The sequence below is a fragment of the Platalea leucorodia genome (genome assembly GCF_965183815.1).
Source record: "Platalea leucorodia genome assembly, chromosome: 7".
NCBI classification, from domain to species: domain Eukaryota; kingdom Metazoa; phylum Chordata; class Aves; order Pelecaniformes; family Threskiornithidae; genus Platalea; species Platalea leucorodia.
In genome coordinates, this window is record NC_138829.1 from 45,445,518 (window position 1) to 45,465,930 (window position 20,413).

Consider the following 20,413-nt stretch of genomic DNA (forward strand, 5'->3'; position numbering starts at 1 on the left):
TTCAAGGGAACTTGTGTCAATGGCCTTTAAAGGAATTTCATGGCAGCAAGGTGGCCACATCACTCCTGATATTACTTGTTATTAATTTCCAGTTCATTAACCAGGGAAAAGTCTATCCTCTCTTGCCATCATCTCCTCTCTCCCTCCCTCCCTCCCTGCCTCTTTCTCTCTCCGTGGTGTGTCGGAAGGACTGATGCTTCCATGCAAACAGGAAGAGAGGCGGGAGCAGCCCTGTGCGCAGTGTGAATGAACTCCAGTAACCTCCTCTCCTTTCTCCTCCTCTCAGTTGCAGGACCAAGGGCATCTGGCAGTTGGGAGAGAAGGAAAGAGAAAACAGAAAGGCACGGCCCATTTCACGATCTTGCCCACCCTGAAAGCAGTCACATGTATACTCTCTTTTCCTCTTTTGCTCCTTGTGTTGACATGGCGCTCTTTGATCAAGCAGAAACCAAGAGGTGAAGACAAGGGCAAACCCAAAACCTCAGCCTTTGGCAGGCAAGGAATAATGAGAGGCAGGTGGGAGGGGAGGGAGCTTCTCTTGCTGGATGAGGCACGTGAACAGGAGAGTGGACTTCTTGCAAAACAGTTGCTGTTGGGGTGAGGAGTTCCTCTGCAGAGCTTGTAGGTTCTTGGGAGGGACTAGAGTCAATGCGTTCTGTCTTCATCTGATGTATGATTTGGGAAGCCCTGTTCCCAAAACAGAGGGATCCACAGGCTGTGTAGGAAAGAAACAACTCCTGTGCTCTGAAGATCATAGACAAGAAGTGAGTTTGGTTGGGTTTTTATGTGGAACAAAGCAAAAGTATTTTGGGCTGATTCTGCCCTGAATTACTGCATTCTGTTTGGTAGTACACTTGTGCCTTACGGTCCTAATTCACTTTGCTAACCAATTTGTTCAATGAGAGAGACTTTTTTGTTTCAGTCCTATATTCCTTCTTACCTGAGGTAGGGTGGAACTGGCTTGGAACTTCTGTTGCTGCCATTGTTTCTTTATAATAGCATATTCTGTGGGTCAGGAGCATCTTAAGTCTTATTAGGTTCAGATTCAGAAATGTCTGCAGACCTCCCTGCGTTTTGGTTGTAATATAAGGTCTAATTTTGGAAGGAAAATTATAGAGACTGCCCTCCAGTCTCCCAGAACTCACCTTTAGGGTGTTTTTCTGTAATAGCCTGACTTTCCTTTCCTCGGTTTCCTTCTATTCCTTTTAGGCATACCATTTTTCAGAATAACACCTTTTATCCTGCTGTACACCATTGTTACACTTTCCTGCTTCTCTTCTTAGTACTCTTTCAACCAAGTGACACAAGTTTGTTTATTTTAATCTGTTCAGTTGTTAGTCGCTTTTGCTGTTGTTCCCTGGCCTCTGCCATGGCATCCATACCTGACCTGGGTAGGAGACAGCATGCTGTGTGTTGAGACCAGACTAAAGCCAAAGGAAGTCTTCACAGTCAGAGCTGGATGCTGTGGTGAGAACCCAGCCAAGCTCAGGGATGCACCAGCTCAAAGGAAGAGACAAATGCATGGGCAAAGGCCATGCCAGAAGTCAGCAAAGTTAGGTAATAAAGGAGCTGGTCAGCCGCAGGAGTAAAAGCCAAAGTAAGAGGAGCGGGGGTGCCCTCTCAAACTCAGAGCTAGAGAGGCAGAGGTGGGAATAAGGCCCTTAGCGTGGGGGCAAGAGACCAGAATGCAGCTGCCCATCCCTGAGGAGCAGGCTGCGCAGCCAGGAGTGACTGGTAGGGCTCTTTTGCATAGCTGACAGAGATGGCAACAACTTGCAAGGCTCACAGGCCAGTGCTGCATGCCTGGGCAGCTGCTCATGGTCAGCTGAAGCTTAGCTTGACAGCAGATGAAAGCAATCAGGAGGCCGCAGCTTTTTTTTATCAGCTTGGGACTGGTGGTGGCTTGCAAACTCCTTCCAGTTTGTAGTTGTCTTTATGCTTCTGAGAGATCAAAATGAATAATGCGATTTCAAACCGTGTCCCTGTAGCTCTCTGTAGAGAGGGATTTACAGTGAGGGCACAGAGCTAGTCTCCGTTCCCCAAGAGTTACACAACTGTTCTTTCCATTCTTTGTAAACATACTGTTCAAAATCATTCTTTATGCTATCCTGTTGCACTGCTTTGCACACCTTGCATTTTCATGGTTTGTCCCTCCCATTGACAGTCTGAAGTTGATTATCTTTCCTCGTGAGTTTTAACAGTTTTCATATGTAATATTAGTTAATTTTCAAAGTGACAGATTTGCACAGGATTCTTTTTCTGCCCTGAAGGTACAAGTCTCTCTTTCAACTTTTTCCTAATTGAAACCTGTTCATATATGTACTTTTACCCCACTTACAGACCTACTAGCTGCTCCAGCATTTCTTGAGAAATGTGATGATGCAGAGGGAAGGAAGAGGAATGAGCTAACATGAGCTGCGAATAACCTTTATTTCTCTGAGACAGCTGCAAGGTAGCACCAAGTTCCTTAGGGAGGTTTGTGAAAATACTCTGGCTGCTACACCAGAGATAGCATAGGAAGAGCATTAGGTCACAAAATACTGGTTACTCCTTATGAAAGAATTGGAACAGTGGTGTCTCCTAAGGGGCTTAGTTCTGTGCTGGTGCTGTAGGGTCCCGTGAAATCTCAGTCCAACAGGTTTTTTCTTTTCTTGGCCATTTAGATCTGCAGCCAGCTTTTGATACCCGAGGTAGCCACTGTGCGAGTTGTGCATTTACATTTCAGTGGAGACTGTTATGCACTGTTGTGAGCCCAGCTTTCAGAGGTAGATTCAGATTGGGTGCTGGCACTTGTATTGCATGTCAGCACACATTTAGAAGCCAAAATGCTGAATTATATCCCTGCTTTAGGTACCTCTGAAAGATAGCCCTTCCTATCAGATGCATGTGTTCACCACCAGCCTGTTAGGCCCATGCACAAAGGCGCAGTCCTGTTGACACATAGTTGTGTGACGCGTGAGCACAGTCATGTTGACATATGCATACAAATTTAAGGTCTTTTCTACTGATGCTGACGTGCTGCAGAGAGCATGCTTGCAATTCATTACAGAACTGAAACATAACCATATATTTTCCCTTGGCAGAATGCTGTAGGATTTTGTAATTTACAGGATCAGGACTCTGACGAGTAAATCCTGTTTTGAAAGATCCCAGAGACTTGCGCAAACTTCCTAAAAAGCTACTGTTTCCTCTGAACATCCAGTATTTGGAGCTAAAGGGCTTGTTGTGCTACTCTGATTATTCCTGCACTCCACAGTACAGTTTTTTTCAGAGATGTGCTTGCATCTGGTCTCGTTCCTGATCCTTAAGCTTCTCACAGAAAGCACCAAACAAGGAATACCAGGGAGAGGACAGACCTGTTTAGCAGAAGTGTGACAGTAACTGCATCTGGCTCGTTTGCTTTCTTTATGTGCTGTGCTGCCCAATGCTATCTCCTTTACTTGTCCTCAATAAATGTGCAAAAGAAATTAGGCATATTCTGTAGCTTTGTGTCTGTTGATGACAGGTCAGATGAAAGGCTTCCAGAAGAGTGTGTAAGTGCACTTCAGCTGGGCTTGGAAGAGGACTCAGGTGAGGGAATGGGATGAGATGAGACTGTTGCTGGAGGAAATGATGAATGTTTCTGGCGCTTAGCATGAGGTGCAAGAGCCAGGGCTGCCACCTCCACTCTCTGTTAACAGTACTTTCTGTTCCAAGAGCGCCGATCTTGAGACCATCGGTATCCGAGTTGTTCCGTTGTCTCAGAAAAGAAATGGAGAAGGAAGAAATGGAGTAGGGCAAAGCCGATGGTGACGTATTTCAGAAGCGTTTAGTGTCTTATTTGAGACATGGGTGGCAAGAGCTGGTGGAAAATTGTTTCCCTTAGCCTTTCATCTATATGTGCTTTCTCAGTGGACTATGCCTGCTCATCAGGTTTCTCTGTTCTAGATGCTGCGTTAGAGAGAAGTGATTGCTTCATCTTTTGTCACTTGGCCAGTCCTGGTTTCTAAAACTGTCAGAGTTGAGACAGACAGTGGGAGGCAGCACAGTAGATTATGTCAAGAAGACAGCGTTTCCTCTTGCAGTTAGGGCTTGCATCGCCCTTCTACGTTTTTAGTTGAAGTGGTGGTGCAAATTGGAAGATGTGAACCTCTAATAACATGATTATTAGTACAAAACTCAACACGATTTTTAGTCATTTGAAAACAATCCTAATGTGTTTCTGTGAAAACAAACTCCGGGGCCTAGTCATGCAGCCTCTCACTTGTGTGCCTGTGGGGAAAACGCTAGTTTAGGTTTCTTTACCTAGTATCAGAGTGCTGCTTTTTGTGGTTAGGTCAGTTTTCCACAGGCTGCAATTGTTACTGCATCTAGAAAACTAAAAAATACTGTGTCTTAGGAGCAGAGAAGACAAGAGGCCTCTCCTATCTGGCCCATTCTGTTTTGGGAGGGCTGGAGGCTGGTGCACAAAGTAGGAGCGTGTGGGTTGGTTTTATACCACGAAGATAGTGGCTGATAGGCCTTACCACTCGCTGCATCCTAGGTGTGCCCATGGATTTACACTCCCCTCCCTGTTGGTAGCTGCAGACTTCTCAGACATTGCCAGGAAGTCTGCAGTCTCTTAGAGACTCCCCTTTGGGCTCCAGATGTCCTGCTGACAGCAAGTTTCACTCTTGCAACGTCAGTCATGGTTGTGCGGATGACACAGTTTTGAAATCCCGTCAGGCTGTACCCTCCTCTTTTGCTTTCTGGAACACATCGCAGTTGTGGCTGGGATGCAGCAAGACCGGGTCACTGAACTGAAGGCAGTGGGGCCTGAGCACTGTCACTCAGTCTCTCAGCTGGGGGATCAAACTCTTCCTTTGAAAAATTACTGCGGTACTGCTGCTGGTGATTCGTTCTGCACAATAATTAATGTTTGACCGAGTCTTTTCTGTGGTTTAAAGGAATGTGGAGATGCACTGAGGCAGTACGCTTAGCTTTCTTGTTTCATGCTCAAACATGTCTAGAGACATCTGATACCAGTGTCAGTGAGGAGCTTACATGGGACTAGGACTACAAATCGGGTTCCTGTCTCTATCTGATGCTTTGTGCCTTTCCACAAAGTTTTCAGTTGCTGCAGGATTTACAGTGGAGACTTTTTTTTTTTTTTTTTTTTAAAAAAAGTTAATTGTGATAGCCACGTTGTTCCTTTGAGGACTGTGAGTCTCTCTGAATTGGTTGCAAATCACATCAGTTAGGTTGTAGTCTCCCAGAATAGGACTTCTTCCTTTCTATGGCTTTGAGTTTTATATTTGCTGCCACTGCATTTATCCTAGATAGTCTGTTTCTCCAGCGATTCAGTGGGTGCATTCACCAAAGGGGAGGGAGCTCTGAATTCCTTATACAGTCTCAGGCTGCACTTACAAAGGTCATGTGAATTAATATGCCCTGTGGTTTTTAACACCTGCATCTATTATCTGCCACAGGGTAATGGGAGATGGCAGGAGCTCAGCAGGCTTGACAGTATGACTGCTTTTATACTTGATGGCTGTTTCAGAGTACTGGGAGGGGGGTGGTTTGTGGAAGTATTGCTTTCATCTTTGCCTTTGGCATTCTAAGAAAGGTTGCACGGTCTGGTCCAAATTCCCAGGAGGGAAGAAGGGACTTGAGACTGTGGTCCTCTGCCTCTTCCCAGTCAGCGCTGCAGTGTGTGAGGCATGCCCCTGCTTACCTGATGCTTTTGTATCTGAGCTGCTCCGCAGCTTTCTGTCACCTCCTGTCTTTCAGAGAGTGGCAGGCTTCCAGTCCTCAACACGATCACTCAAGTTGAACTGGTACAGGCCTTTAGCGTAGTTGCTTTTTAAATCAGTTAATCCCTTTAGCTTGCATTGGTAAATCACTGAGTTAAGATCAACTGATCAAATGCATGTTCAATCAGATTAGGGGTGTTTACATTAGCAGTTTGCATCAATTTCACAAAGTCTGTGCAGTCAAACCGATAAGGTCTTTTTCTGTGCAGGTGGTGCTTTTTGGAAAAAGTGATTGGATTTGTTTTCCAGGTTCAGGTTCTGTAGTGGAGTTAGTGCTGTATAATAAAGATGCTTTTCAGTGTGGTTTCCAGGTTCCAGAACAGGGTATCCTCAGAAGGTTGGTGGTGAATCTATTTCCTGAGGGTGGTGTAATGGTCATTTCCCATAGGTATGATGCTGGCTTTCAATTTCTTGCTGTAGGTAAGGGGAGTATTTGTCATCCTCATCTTTGATACGTCATTGATCTTTGGCACAGCCTTTGGCTACTGATATTAATAGGGAAATTCAGTGTTTTGTAGTCTTTGCTAAATAGTTGTATCAAAATTGTCTTTTACAATTTTCTATGTGCTCTGCAGTACATACTGCAAAATCCAGGGCAGCTGGCATCAATGAGCTATTTGTTACTGGAAGCTTTAACAAAGGCCACTGGTTGTAAGGTCTGGAATTTCCCTCTTGCACACTTGGACAGGTCAAGGCTGAAGTCCCCTGGTGGTATTAGCAGTAATGAAGACTTGTCCTGCTTTGACAAATATTTTGGCAATAAAAAGACAGTTTTGTGCCTGGGTGTGCTAATTTTGTACCTTTTACCACAGTTTGTTAAAATATTGTGTTTCAAGAGCATAAACATTGATAAAACAAAGTTAATTGTCCCTTTTAATAAGTAAGGAAATAAAATCTTGAAGCTTGCTTGTGATGCAGCTTGTAATAGATTTGGGAGTTAATCACCTCAGTAGCTGAACTCTTGCCTCTTTTGCATCTGTGTTTTTTCCACAGGTACTTCCTTTCTGACTTTCAGTAGCAGAGAGAAATTAAAGACCTTGAAGAAAGACGCCTGCGGCCCCTTGCTCGGCAGTAACAATGCTGCAGCGATGAGGTTATAGTGAGCTGTTCCTGTGTGGCTTCCATGGGTCCCACTCAACTCAGCACACAGGATCATGGGAAGAGGGTGGCAAGTGTATTTGAGATGGAGGAGGAAGGGCTTTCGCTCTTCTCTGGCTCAGAGAACCCCCCTGAGCATGCAGGTATGGAAAAACTCATACTAAATCCATGCAAGCTAAAGGCTATCCGTTCTTTCTGCTGCAAGCAGAATTGATACTTGGCAAAATATTAGGGTGAGTTCTGCTACGCTTGAGGCACTTGGAGAGAATGCCTAAGAATAGAATCAGTTATAGATAATTGAAGATGATTGGGTTTATCCAGGTGATAAATGTGTTGAATATTTTGCTTATTTTACCTTCTAGAGGCTAGGTCCGTGGCAGTAAAATGAATTTCTGTTTATTAGCCTTATCAAAAGCTGCTGAACAATAAAGCTTGACTACAGGTGACAATCCAACAAGGGTTAGCGATGCAAAGAAATAATAGGTTCTTGCAGATTCTTATAATGGAAAGACAGTAGAAGTTACCTCTACACATTTCTGAGGTTAACTGAGGTAAAAGAGTATCAGGAAATAGAATTGAGATTTTGCAGTTATAATTGCCGCTGACACACACAATCCTACACTTTCAAACTTTTAAGAACACATAGTATAACATCTCTGGATGGGTAACAGGAAAAAAAGGAAAGCGCAAGTGAGGTGTCCAGCATAGTATTGGCAACGTAATGAAAATATGACAAATAAATGTATTTGTTGAACAGTGAGGCAATGGGCAATCCCTGATATAAAAAGAAGAGGTGATCTGAACATTGAATGAGGACTCATTTGCAGAGTAGAAACAAAGAGAGTAGTTGAAAGATGAAGACATATTACCCAATAAAAGTCCTTAAAACAGATTTGAGGACAGGAAGAGAAAACAATTGATAAATGCCTTACAAAAATGCAAGAAAAAAAGCCACAAAATGTGGAAAAAATTATTAAATAGGGGATCTACTGAAGAAGGAGGACCCTAATGAGAGCTAAAGGTACAGAGATGGCATTCATGCTTGATAAATCTCAAATTATTTCTGTGTTATCTTTGACTACAGAAAATGGAAATAATAAGATATATAACTAAAATGATTAGTGTTCAGAGATGGAAAATAATTTGCATAGATCAAAGAATAAGCCTATCTGTCTCAATAAAACAGTCATAGCAATGGTAATTGGACATTTATGTAATGTCTTAAAGACAGCTAAGAAATCCACAAGATGGACAGATCCATCTTGTGGAAGTCATTGGATTACTTTGCTGTCCCTCAGAAACATATGAACATCATCTGAGGCTTCAGCAAAGTTATTATAGCGGTTAATATATATATGCAATGGCAGACTAACTAATTTGAAATAACTGTAGGTATTGCATAATTTCCTCTTTGTAATAGATACTGTGAAGAGAAATATAGTAGAACAAGAGAGGGGAATATCAGAGACTTAACCTTTCTGATGACATTTTCCTGCTGTCCTGTCTGCAATGACAAGTGCAGGCCAAAATGAGTGACCTCCAGACCTCTCTAAAGTCAATGGGATTGCAAATCAACACCAAGATACTTAAGACTGTGAAAACTAATATGTAGTGAAGAACACTAATAATAATTTCTGAGGCTGACCTAAGACTATTTACCATTTCAGGGACTCTAGTAGAATAGTAAGCATAACTGAGAGTAAAGATAAAGATACATAAACCATACGTACGAAAATGAGACATGCCATTGTAATCCTGATGCTGAGCAGGAAACGCAACAGCCTTGTCCTGCAAACCGATCCCTATGAATTAACCCCAGTGTAAAGGCTTTCTGGGCATATCTAAACATAATCTGGAGACTTATCAAGACATGCTGTTTGTCATCTTTATGAACAGCTGCCATAGAAGAATCTATAACATCTGATATACAGAAAAATACTTGCACTATGAGCTGTGCAGAAGGACATGTCAGATGTAAACATGGCTAGAATTAAATGGAATGAAGAGAGAGATGGCTAGTAAGGAGGGAGTACACAAATAACATCAGCAAGCATTTGGCTGGAGCGCTTAAGGTGAGACGTGTTGGAGTAGACCAAAGATGTTTTCAGAATGCACAGCCAGCGACAAGATTAAGATCTGTCAGAATGACATAGGAAGAACTGGGAGCTGCTGCACAAGACCATCTGAAATGTGAGGCGGTAGTGAAGGCCCTGTGTTTCAGATGGAATAACAAGGTTCAGTAAATGTACTGTCAGTATGAGAGTGCTTCAGTTTTAGGAGTGGAGAGCACTCTTCTTGAGGAAGAAACGATGGCTTCGGGGTTCCAAAGGTTCACAGAACTTGTGCAGCGTGCTGCTTGCCTGCTTGTTGCTCCTAACTCCCGTGAAGTTGCTGTCTTCTGCCTTGAGAGTTTCCCCAAGTGTTCCAGTCACAGGGATTGCCTACTCTGTCTGCTTTTGTAGGGTGACAGTTTCAGCACTGGTTTTCTGTCACTATTTGACTGCTGAACCACTTTTCCTTATCCTTGTGCATGAGTATGGCAGAGAACAGAAGTAAGAACTGGAGGTGAATTCTGAAGAAAATTACTTTCTGCACAGTCTTGGATTTCAGCTCAACTTTTTTGCAGCTCTTTCTCACATTAGTAGCTTAACTGTCACTCCTGCTGATGAAAAGTGCAGAAGAACATCTGGCCTAAGTGTGTTTTAGCTCTTTCACCCTATTTTGGAGGGGAGCAAGTGGGAAGCTTTATCTGCTTATATAGTTGAGGTGAAACTGTTTGGACTATGTCAATAGTTGGTTCGTTGCAGAAGATATGCTCGGCCAGAAGGGGAGTCTGTGAAATGGGAAAATGGGAGACTTGATCTTTTCATCCGTATGTTTGTGAGATAGTGGGTTTGAGTAGGGATATTGGTTATTGTAAGGAATGGGGCAGTCAGCTGCAAACACCATGCTTCCCTCATGTGTGTGGGTTTTCTCTCTCTTCCCCCCCCCCCCCCCCCCCCCTCCCCCCCGGGTACTCTTCGTTTTGGTAGAAAATCCCCCCCTGAAGCGGAAGAAGGGCCCAGCCCCTAAGATGCTGGGAAATGAAGTGTGCAGCGTGTGCGGGGACAAGGCCTCCGGCTTCCACTACAACGTGCTGAGCTGTGAAGGCTGCAAAGGCTTCTTCCGTCGCAGCGTCATCAAGGGTGCACAGTACGTCTGCAAGAATGGCGGCAAGTGTGAGATGGACATGTACATGCGTCGCAAGTGTCAGGAGTGCCGGCTGCGCAAGTGCCAGGAGGCGGGCATGCGGGAGCAGTGTGAGTGCAGGAAATGGTGCTGGCGGAGCACCGTGGTGCTGGGAGAGGAGAGGAGGCATGTGGGGGTGGGCTGGGGGCTGATGGGTTTAAAGAAGGGGGCAACGTGACTGTTTGGGGGTCAGGTGAGCCATGCAGGCTGCATGCTGGAATGTGTGGGGAAGTCACTGAGAGTTTAGCAGGGATCATATGGAGAGGTGACGCTGTTCATGGAACAACACCCATGTGCTGAGAGCCCCAGCCCTGCTGTATTCCCTGTAACAACTCATGGAATCATCAAAGACTCACAACTAAGATTTATGTGTCCTTCAGTATGCTGTCAACTGTATCAGTAAACTCAGGCTTCTCTCTGTCTTGTGATCAGGACTGCAAGGTTGGTCACCGTGCTCCTTGAACAGCAGGGACTTTCCTTTGCCTTGTACTGTGAGCTTGCGACAGAGGTCAAGGGCAGCACCACAGCACTGCAGCTGTGTTTGTGCAGACCCAATCTCATTGCTCCCTTTAGTGAACTCTGCTATTTTTCTCACATGAGCCATAAGGCTGCTTCTTTCTGAATATTCAACAATGTTCCTGCTCACATATCAGGAACAGCCCTCCTCGGCCAAGGCGTTTGGGTTTCATCCCTTTGCTGGCCAAGACTGACCGGAATGGATGCTTGGTTAATGTTAAATCTGCATGAAGTCTCCTTTTCTGACATCCAGCACCCAGAACAGTGAGGAACAGAGGATACTTCAGAAACATTTCTAAAAACACTTCTGCAGAAAGTCCCACTGAGCTGCACCGGGAAAACATCCTGTTCAGTTGTTTCCACATGAAACACGGCACACCTAACATAAGTAATCGGTATTTCTGTCACACTGGTTTGTATCAGTGTTACATATACTGTCTTTGCCCCATTTCCCCCTGCTCCTGAGAGATACAAAACAAGTGTATTTGAAAAGTTATGGAGCAAGGCTACCTGTACACCTTGCTACTCTTCTGGTGCAGGTAAGAGAGCCTCAGTGTGTTTCTGTGTTTACTCATTGTTTTATGTTGAAGACAGCTCAGGAAAATTAGGCCAAAAGGAATCTTTGGGTTGTTATTATCAAGTGCTTGGCAATTCTTGTCAACACTAATCCCCACTTGCAAATTCCCTTTGTTAATCTTGACAGAAACTGAGGGCTTTTTCCTTCAGCTGTTTCACTTGGAAGGTCATTCCAGAACTTCCCTCTACTAACTGTTGGAAACATTCTTCTAATTCCCAGGCTGAAGTTATTCATGGCCAGTTTATTGTTCTTAAGCCAGTGTGAACCATGAGGTTAAATAGTTCCTTCATGGCAAACCAAGTAACTTAGATTGCTTTGAATTTAGCATGATGTAGAAGCTTGCACATAGGCAGTTTTCAAGATTCAGTAATATTGGGTAACTTGTTACTCAGCTACAAATTCTTTGTGCATGAGTCCCAAGATGAGGGACTGCAATTGCTTGGATCAATGACTTCCCTTCTTAAACTAAGACTGTGACTAGCATTCTCCAATCTTACAGATCCCTCTTAATTTGGTAATTGTATTGAGTGTCTTTGCTGTCAAAATTGTAATTTTTGTGTGTACCTGTGTGTGCATCCTCCCTGTTGGAAGTCAGGGATGAAGGTTACCCTCAGCTTGAATGTGCTATCTTCTTGGTCTTTTCCTCCAATCCCGTGGACTGTTTGTTTCAGAATGCTCTCTCGCAGTTCTTCATTTCTCGTCTTCATGTTTAACATGATTCTTTTGAGAAGTGCAAGCATATACTTGTTCAGTTTTGGGGCCTGCTGTCCTGTGTAGCAGTCATGTTTCCTTGTTACCTGTGCATAAAAAATGGCCAAAGAATCTTTCAGCACTTTTTAAATCTTGTTTGCAAAGTCAAGCTTTATTTTTTTAACCTCTGTTCCTGAAGATGCCTTTTTCCCTAGTCAGTCCCTTTTCTGCTTTTTGTTTGTTCATCACTAACTCACGGGATGATTCTGTTGAAGACAATCCTTGAATCCAGATATGTCTGGTAGTTTCCTTTTTTTGGATGCAGCTTACAGATAGTTTTTGCAGATTTGACTTAAACACCAAACCTCCTCTATGTTCAGATCAGTGAATTCTTCAGTTAACTTAGTTACAGGCTGTTAACAGGTTTTTGTATTTAAATTAGCTAATGAGCAGTTGGTCCAGTAGGATTTTTCACAATACATGCCTCTGAGTTGTTCTGTTCCTTACAATGTTACATCTAAATGGCATATCCTTTGACTTCCTCACTGAAGACTACTACTAGCCCTACTTCTGAAGGACTTGCGGTCCTCAGTATGTTTTATGCAAAGCTATTCTTTCATTATTTATCTTGTGGTATGTTAGTACTCTACAGTCTGCTGCAGATGGGCTATGTAGAAAGTTGTTCTTTCACTCTCGAACTCCATCCAGTACTGGCTCTGACCTCGCGAGTAAGATGAAATGACACAAGCTGTTAATTTAGCAATATCGCAAAAAGACACAACAGCAGGATAATATAAAATTCAATGGATGCACCGTGGCATGTGAAGAGAGCACGTGTTGGAATCTGTTATAACATGACATTTTGGGGAATTGCTCAATAGGGAAGGTTGCTGTTGTCTTTCTGAGATCTGCAGGGCATCCTGAAGGGAGCTTTGTGAACACTTTGCATCACAGTATGATTAAAAGAAAGGCAATGGAACAACTTAGAGTGGGGAAAAAAAGACAGAAACAAATGATAAGTATCACTGCCTGCTGTCTGTGTTGTGTACACTTGGTTATACCGGATACAGGCAGCTGTGATCTCTGCCTCTCCATCCACAGCATGTTACCCTGTGTTTAGTGTGGTTTCCAGTGTGTTCATATGTCATGATTGATCTCTGGCTATTCCTGCTTTAGATGTTCTGTCTGAAGAACAGATCCGACTGAAGAAACTGAAGAAGCAGGAAGATGATCAGGCTCGGACAGTTGTGGTGCGTCCAAACCCTCCGAATCCGCCAAGCCCTTCCCACAAACTGACGCCTGAACAGTTGAGCATGATAAAAAAGCTTGTGGCCGCTCAGCAGCAGTGCAATCAGCGCTCGTTCACAGACAGGCTCAAAGTGACGGTAAAAACTCCTTCAGTGTATCCAAAATAAGAAAAAGTGAAGTTTGGGGAGTTGGGGTTGTGGGTGAATTATTTGGGAGAACAGAGATACTTTAGGCATTGCATCTGTGGGCTAAAGTTCTGTAAATAATAGCAAAGGATGATGTTCCAATGTGTCTCATTTTCTTTCTCTGTTCACTTCATCTTCTCATCTTTCTGCCCTGGCTTCATCTTTCACATATATACGCTGTCTCTTCCCATTCCCACAGCCGTGGCCCCAAGTTCCTGACCCTAATAACCGTGAAGCAAGGCAGCAGCGTTTTGCTCACTTTACAGAACTTGCAATTATCTCTGTGCAAGAGATTGTGGACTTTGCCAAGCAACTACCTGGCTTCCTGGAGCTCACCAGGGAAGATCAGATCGCTTTATTGAAAACATCTACCATAGAGGTGAGAGTTTGGCTCCACCACAATACATAGTAGCAGAGATAAAAAAATTTGGAGTACCCACCTGAAGAACTGTTTCCATCCCTTTTTATGGGGTGGCAGGCTGAAGGACCTCAGCTATGGGACCATTACTGCAGTGCCAGGCTATACTGGCAAAGGGCTATAGAGGAGAACGAGGCAAGAGCCTTGGTAGTGGTAAGCAGGTATTTCCCCCTTCCCAGAAGCAGATACTGCAAAGGACGCAGCAGAATTTACCTTAGATTTTTAAGCACTCTGAGAGAAACTGCTTGGAGGGGTTTTGTTTGGGTTTTTTTTGTTTTTTTCAGAGATGCTCTAACACTCAGCAAATTATTGATGTTGTAACATTCTTTCCTGTTTTCAAATCAAGTATATCTATTTCTGGTTTCAGGTGATGTTGTTGGAGACATCTCGGCGCTACAATCCAGAGATTGAGAGCATCACCTTTCTTAAGGACCTGAGCTATAATCGGGATGACTTCGCCAAAGCAGGTGGTGCATTAGACAGGTGTTTCTTCCTTCCCTGTGTCTTGTGTACTTTCATCTTTTCCTTTTTAATGTGGGCTGCTGGAAATAGTATGTGTGGCCTTAAAGCTGAAGTCAGGTGAGACGTTTAGAACAGGACCAGACCAATAGCCCCACAAAAGTGTGGGTTTTTTCTTTTTTTTTTTTTTTTTTTTTTTTTCTCTCCTTCTGCTTTTAACATGTGATACCAGCTCAGTTCATGTCTCTTTGTTAGGTGTGAACTTGCTTTGGAAAATTCGGACTCCTACAGCATGAAAATCTTGCTTGTAAGAGTGCACCTAGGGCTCACAGTTGGTGTGAACTTCCGTGCTGGTAGAGATCTGACGTGGACATGTGGTTGTAGAGCCGTATCAGATCACAAGAAATCAAACCCCAGCCTTTTCTCCTTTGCAAGTATATCACTTGCTAATCTGGATGCATGCGTTGAGTGATGACATAAGTGTGATGACATTTCAGTTGATATGAAGTATATACTGAAGGTCCCCGCAGAGTGCTTTAGACATGTCACAGACCACCACGATGGTCTGTGGTGATGTGATTTCTGAAGTCTGTTTTTCCAGAAGCAATGAGTGTCGGTAATTTCAGATGAAGTAACAGGAAGTGTGTATCTTCAACATTTCTCAAAGCAAGACCGTGGCTGTCCTTCATGTGATTTTTTTTTTTTTTTTGATTCCTTGGGTAGCTATTTAACCACTTATACTTGAGATTGCTTTTATAGACAACTTTTCTCCTTGATGCTCTTCATATTATTAGGAAGGCAAAAAGCAGGCAGCCAGAAAGATTCCCTCCATTTTGTTCATCCTTCTCTGACACAGTTGTACCGCAGGAAATCAGAAACTTGGATGCTGTTTTGGGGGAAAGACCTAAAATTTTCAGCATGATTATATAGCACGTAGCATAAAGAGACCTGATTTGACAGTGGCCTCTGAATGTTAGGACAATAAATATCAATGCATTTCTGCCTGACTGCATTTATCAAAGGAGGTGATTGGAAGCCAAAGTCAGGCTCTGCCTCAGCTCTCCCAGCTTTTTAAGCTGAAGGCAATGGCATAGTTCAGACTTCTTGGAACTATGTATTTTCAGCTCAGACGGACTTCAGATGAATCTGGAGCATGGGATTAAAGCTTTGTTTGAAAGCAAGAGGGCTGCTGGGTTTGAAGGAGGTGATGCTGTGAGAGCGGGAAGTGTAGCTGTTGTACTTGTGGGCTTCTGACTTTTTGACAGAGTTATAGTTGATGTTGTGTTCCTTTAGCTGTTGCCTGCTAATGTGCTGTGGGGCATTAAGGCTCTAAGAAAACCCAGAAATAGCATCATTTTACAGTTAGAGCCTGACTCCTCAGCCACTGTTGTTGGTGCTCACAAGTAGTGGTGGGATGTAAAGGGAGGTTTCAGCCACACTTGGAACATAACGTAAGGGGTTTTCCCTGCCTGCCTGTCCTCCCTACTCCCTGGTGTACTGTGGTGGGTTTCTGGCAGCTTATTCCATGAGAGGGAGAGGGAGAGAGAGGAGACAATTGTCGTTGCCTCACCTTGTTCTCTTCTGTTTGCTGCAGGTCTGCAGTTTGAGTTCATTAACCCCATCTTTGAGTTCTCAAAGGGAATGAATGAGCTACAGCTCAACGATGCTGAATATGCACTTTTAATTGCGATCAACATTTTCTCTGCAGGTAAAAAGCCAGGGAGATCTGAAGAGCTGCAGCAGTGAGTCAGAGGGCAAATAAAGTAGAGTTAAGGAAGGTCACAAGCTGAAGAGGAGTAATAGAGGGTGTATACAGCCTCGTGATAAAGGGAGCGTGTTACTACTTCTGCTTAGGGTATTCATTATACTCGGAATTTTCTAGTGCCACTTCCAGAGGAAATCAGATTCCTCACTGCAGGACAGGTGTATAGAAAAATCAGCCAATATTTGTCTTCCTCATTTAGAAATTGCTATTTTACTCTCTCCTTAATGTACTTGGCAGTACTCTGGTGTGATGCAGGCCACACGGCGCGAGTGACATCTAGTGGTCACGTAAAGATACTCTGGATGTGAGACCAGTATGGCTCTGGGCCAGGACAGGGCTTTGCAAAGAAGCCACCCTCTACTCTTTACTTATGTTTTCTGTCTTGTGACCTGAAAGATGAAATTTTTTTTTTCCTTTGTTCCTGTTTTCTAACTGGCTCAGCTGCTGAAGAGACTTTCCCATTCCCTCCTGAATGGGCAGCTTCTCACCTTCACTGGGACAGGAATGCGAGACTAAACACGCTTTCATAGTGCTGTTTGGTCTCCCTAGCCTTCCACCTCTCTAGGAGTCAGGTTGGACTCCCCGTCTGCAGTAGACATCACTGAGAAAGAACTGTTACAGAAAACTGACAGAGTTGCTGCAGTCATGGGTGACTCTCCCAGCTGTGCTGGGTGAATGCTAGATGAGATTTTGGGGAGAGACCATACTGAGGCACTGAGGTTAGGCAGGGATGTCAAGTCCAGTGAAGCTGCCTGTGGCAATCTGCTTACTTCTAACCTGCTTTTTGGCAGACCGACCGAATGTGCAGGACCAGTCCCTGGTGGAGAGGCTGCAGCACACCTATGTGGAAGCCCTTCATTCTTACATTTGCATCAACAGACCAAATGTAAGTGCCTGACCAGAACATCTCCAACGATGATGCACACTGATTTTGTGTTTATGCAGGAACAGTTCCTGCAGTACTGTCTGTAACAGGTCTCTTGCTGCCTGTACTGTCATGCTTTTCCCTTCTGTGGCTGGCTGGTAGCAGCTGTAAATGCAGGATTTGTGAGCTGTCACAGCCTGCTGTGTATCATGTTCCGTGGTTTAGCCAGCATGGAAAGTCTGGAGTTTTGGGGTATGGTGTAGTATTCGTGTTCCTCCACACTGCCGCCTCTGGAGAATGCCAGGTTTAGAGGGAGTCAGGATTGTGGTTACAATGCATCATCTGGTGTGGTAATTTTTTTTTTTTTGAACAAAGTTTTAGTGTGAATTTACTAACAGCTGTCTATTTGTCTGACTCTGCAGGACCGCCTGATGTTTCCACGGATGTTAATGAAGCTGGTCAGTCTTCGGACACTAAGTAGTGTCCACTCCGAACAGGTGTTTGCCCTTCGGCTGCAGGACAAGAAACTCCCTCCCCTGCTTTCAGAAATCTGGGATGTGCATGAGTGACCGCATGCTCCCAGGGCACTGACGTGCTGACATAATGCCATCTCCCAGCCTTTGCTAACGAGAAGCCAGCCTCCCCTCTCCAAAGCACTGAACTCTGGGCTAGGCAGTGCAGGGAGTGATGAGCCTGGGGTTTCAGTGTTGTCATGAGACTATGCAGGAGGCAGCTGGGGTAGATCAGATGGGGGGGTTGGTTTCGATGTAGTGCCCATACTCCAAAGGAATAACGTGAAACATCTGAAAACGGTAGAAATGAAGACCTTCCCCCTGCACACATACACCTCTTTCTTCAGAGTCTTTCTCTTCTCTAAGCATGTCCTGAGGGCTTGCGCATTGATCCTCTCCTCTCTTGTTGATTATGAAAATGAATTTGCAGGAACTTGCCAAACCCTCTCTATTGAGAGTAACCCAGCTCAAAAAGCTTCTGCAGGGTCCCCAGTGTACCTGGATCTGAGGAGCTCAGGGAAGTCAATGTGGATGTTCTAGGGGTTTCACTGGGTTTCCTATAAATAAAATCTCTTGTATGTGCTGCCCTTTACAACAATTCCAAGAGAAGTAACTGTTATTTCTTTATTATGAGACTTCATCTCTAGAGCTGCCCTTTCATTCTGGCCCTCCTTTGGAAAAAGGATTCCTCTAATGTGTAGTGCCCTTTGTCTAACAGGGAGGCCCTCTGGGTAGGGAACATTTGTACATCAGAAATACGTCAGGCATAAAGTAGTAGATTTTTTTTTTTTAACGCAGTACATCGCAGTTTTATCTCGTGGTTCTCAGCCAGTTCACTTTACCTTTGATTTGCTAACAGCTGGAAAACTTTAGTTCAAAACAAATCAGGGCATAGATTTTATCTTTAGGGGTGGAATGGAAGATAGGTGGGAAGGACTGGTACCTAGGCAAGGTAGGTGTGGTGGAAGGATCTCAAAAACTTCCAAGAATTTGGAGCATGTGGTATGTGTTCCAAGGTGGGTGTGAAGATGTATCGGCCAAGGAGAGAGGACACACTGCGTTTAGTGAAATATGTGGGCATTGCGTAAGCTATGGGCTGCACGACTCTCAGATCACGGGCTGCAGGAATATTAGGTGTAAACAGATCCACTTGCGTCTTCTTCCTTTTGCCAAAGTCTTTCCAAGGTACTTGCTCAAGGTTTTAGTGATGGTCATGGGATATGGAGGTCCCTGCTGTATGAGGAGTGCCAACGGCTTTAGAAGGACACTTGGGTCTTGTATCCTTTCTTCACTTTGGGCACTGTGAGATCCACACTGGATTTATGCCCCAAGTTCTTAAGTATCCACATCCGTAAGTATTCTAGGATTTACAGCAATATTTTGTCTGACAGAAGAGAAATATACTGTTGTAAAACATGTTCCTTATTTTCCAAGAAACAACATCTTATGGCTGATCTCAGAGATGTAACCTTAAGTATCCTGGTAGCTTGGTCTCATGAGTCTTCTCTGTCATAGGGGTCTATGTTTGCTTGCCCGGTGAGCATCCCAAGAGCCTAGGTTCACATGGCTCATTTTTTTGTTTGTTTGTTTTTTGGGTTATTTTTTTTGGCTGTGTATCTGAGCGCTATGCCCGTGGTGAGGGTATCGTGTCCATTTTGCACTTGAGGTTGGTCCCCTGCCACTGGCCTTCACTCTGCACCTTTGTAAAGCACTTGTAACAATCTGTAAAATAATCTGTTGTTTTTTATAACTCATTGCAATTGCAAAAATTCTTGTTTAAATCTGTATTTTTAACTAATCTGTTTGAGAAATGTTAATGTTTATATAAAAGAATAAAGCCTAATACAGGATTTTGACATTCTCTGATGTGCCGTCATTAGACTGGAGGAGGGTGGAATAAGTTCTTGATGCAAGAAGCTCAAAGCTGATACGAAAGTGGGTGTATAGGTTGGGGAGAAGTAAGATGTGGTGAAAAAGAAATAGCGGTGCAACCCCAGGCAGTTTCTTTGGGCCTCTACTATGAGGTTTTAGCTTGGTATGCACCTTGCTGTGTGCCAGAGCTGGCAGATACATGAAGTGGATTAAGTGCATGTCATGAAGACCATGAATTATCCATACGTACCTCACCTTGATTTGTACAGCTACACTCAGAATTTAACCCTTTTATTCCACGTGCTCTACTCCATTTTCTGCATATTGTGGCTCACCAAAATTGAAATGGGAGTCCAGCGTGCCCCTGGCTGCTGAGTGGATTTCGGCAGGATCCTAGCTGACAGCTGGTATGACTACATCCACAATGATCGGCGTGGGGAAGCAACAGCAACAGCTGTCCACGTGCATTACCTGGAAGGGAAGGGTAGAAGGGGGGAGGAGAGAGCTGTGCAGCATGAGCTGCTTCCGAAGCGCTTGAAGATCCCCTGCCACAATGGGAAAGGAAAGCGATTGTCAATTCAGCAAGGCTCTGCACCACAGGCTGCTCTGCTGAAGCCTCTGCATTGCTCTAGAAAATTTAAATTGGAAGCGACTAAACCAGAGGAAGAGGGAAGCGGAATAGGCTTATAGGAGGCTGCAGTGGGGTATGAGGTGGGGAGTAATGAGCAGAGCTCGAGAGCTCAAGCCAGCCCTGGGTGGATTAGAGGGTGGCTGGGCCCTGCTCGAAGGATTTGCTAAACAATGAGGCTGTCAACAGTCTGAAGAGGCAGCGGCAATGAAGCTGCAGCTTCATTTTTAGCTTCATTTTCTTCATTTTGAGCTGCATCTCATTTTTATTGATTTGAAGAGAAAAACTGCCTGTAAATTTGAGGTATCTTCAAGGTACAACCCGTAACGTTGCTGTTGATGGCAGTGGTGAAAACGGTGATTTTCCTTGCTCTTGCTTCTCCATCCCTTTTCATCATCATGTAATATCGAATACAAGCTTTTTGTTTACATATTCCTGTTCTCATTTTTTTAAAGTGCAAATCAGTACAGAATTAGTTTTTTGTTTTATAGCAGCTTCCCAGGTTCTCCTTGCCCAGGGAGCTCAAGCCAGCAGGTGTGGGGAAGAACCTTCCTTGAGATCAGCGGCCCTTTGTACTCTTG

The 20,413-nt window shown here is 44.1% G+C and overlaps 1 protein-coding gene across 9 annotated transcripts in view; it reads left to right on the plus strand.

The window, feature by feature from the left end:
• The window catches only part of NR1H3 (nuclear receptor subfamily 1 group H member 3), a 30,970-nt gene extending 11,782 nt beyond the window's left edge, over positions 1-19,188 (plus strand). For 6 of the 9 annotated variants that reach the window (XM_082318203.1, XM_082318201.1, XM_082318206.1 and 3 more), the window contains exons 2-10: positions 6,765-7,012; positions 9,902-10,168; positions 13,057-13,265; positions 13,513-13,692; positions 14,099-14,214; positions 14,446-14,624; positions 15,785-15,898; positions 16,747-16,841; positions 17,243-19,188. In XM_082318203.1, coding sequence (XP_082174329.1) covers positions 6,895-7,012; positions 9,902-10,168; positions 13,057-13,265; positions 13,513-13,692; positions 14,099-14,214; positions 14,446-14,624; positions 15,785-15,898; positions 16,747-16,841; positions 17,243-17,389 — 1,425 coding nt within the window. In that variant the 5' untranslated portion in view covers positions 6,765-6,894 and the 3' untranslated portion in view covers positions 17,390-19,188. The remainder of the gene's footprint in view (positions 1-6,764; positions 7,013-9,901; positions 10,169-13,056; positions 13,266-13,512; positions 13,693-14,098; positions 14,215-14,445; positions 14,625-15,784; positions 15,899-16,746; positions 16,842-17,242) is intronic. The other 3 variants (XM_082318207.1, XM_082318208.1, XM_082318209.1) reach the window with 3 other exon arrangements.
• The last annotated feature ends 1,225 nt before the right edge of the window (positions 19,189-20,413 follow it).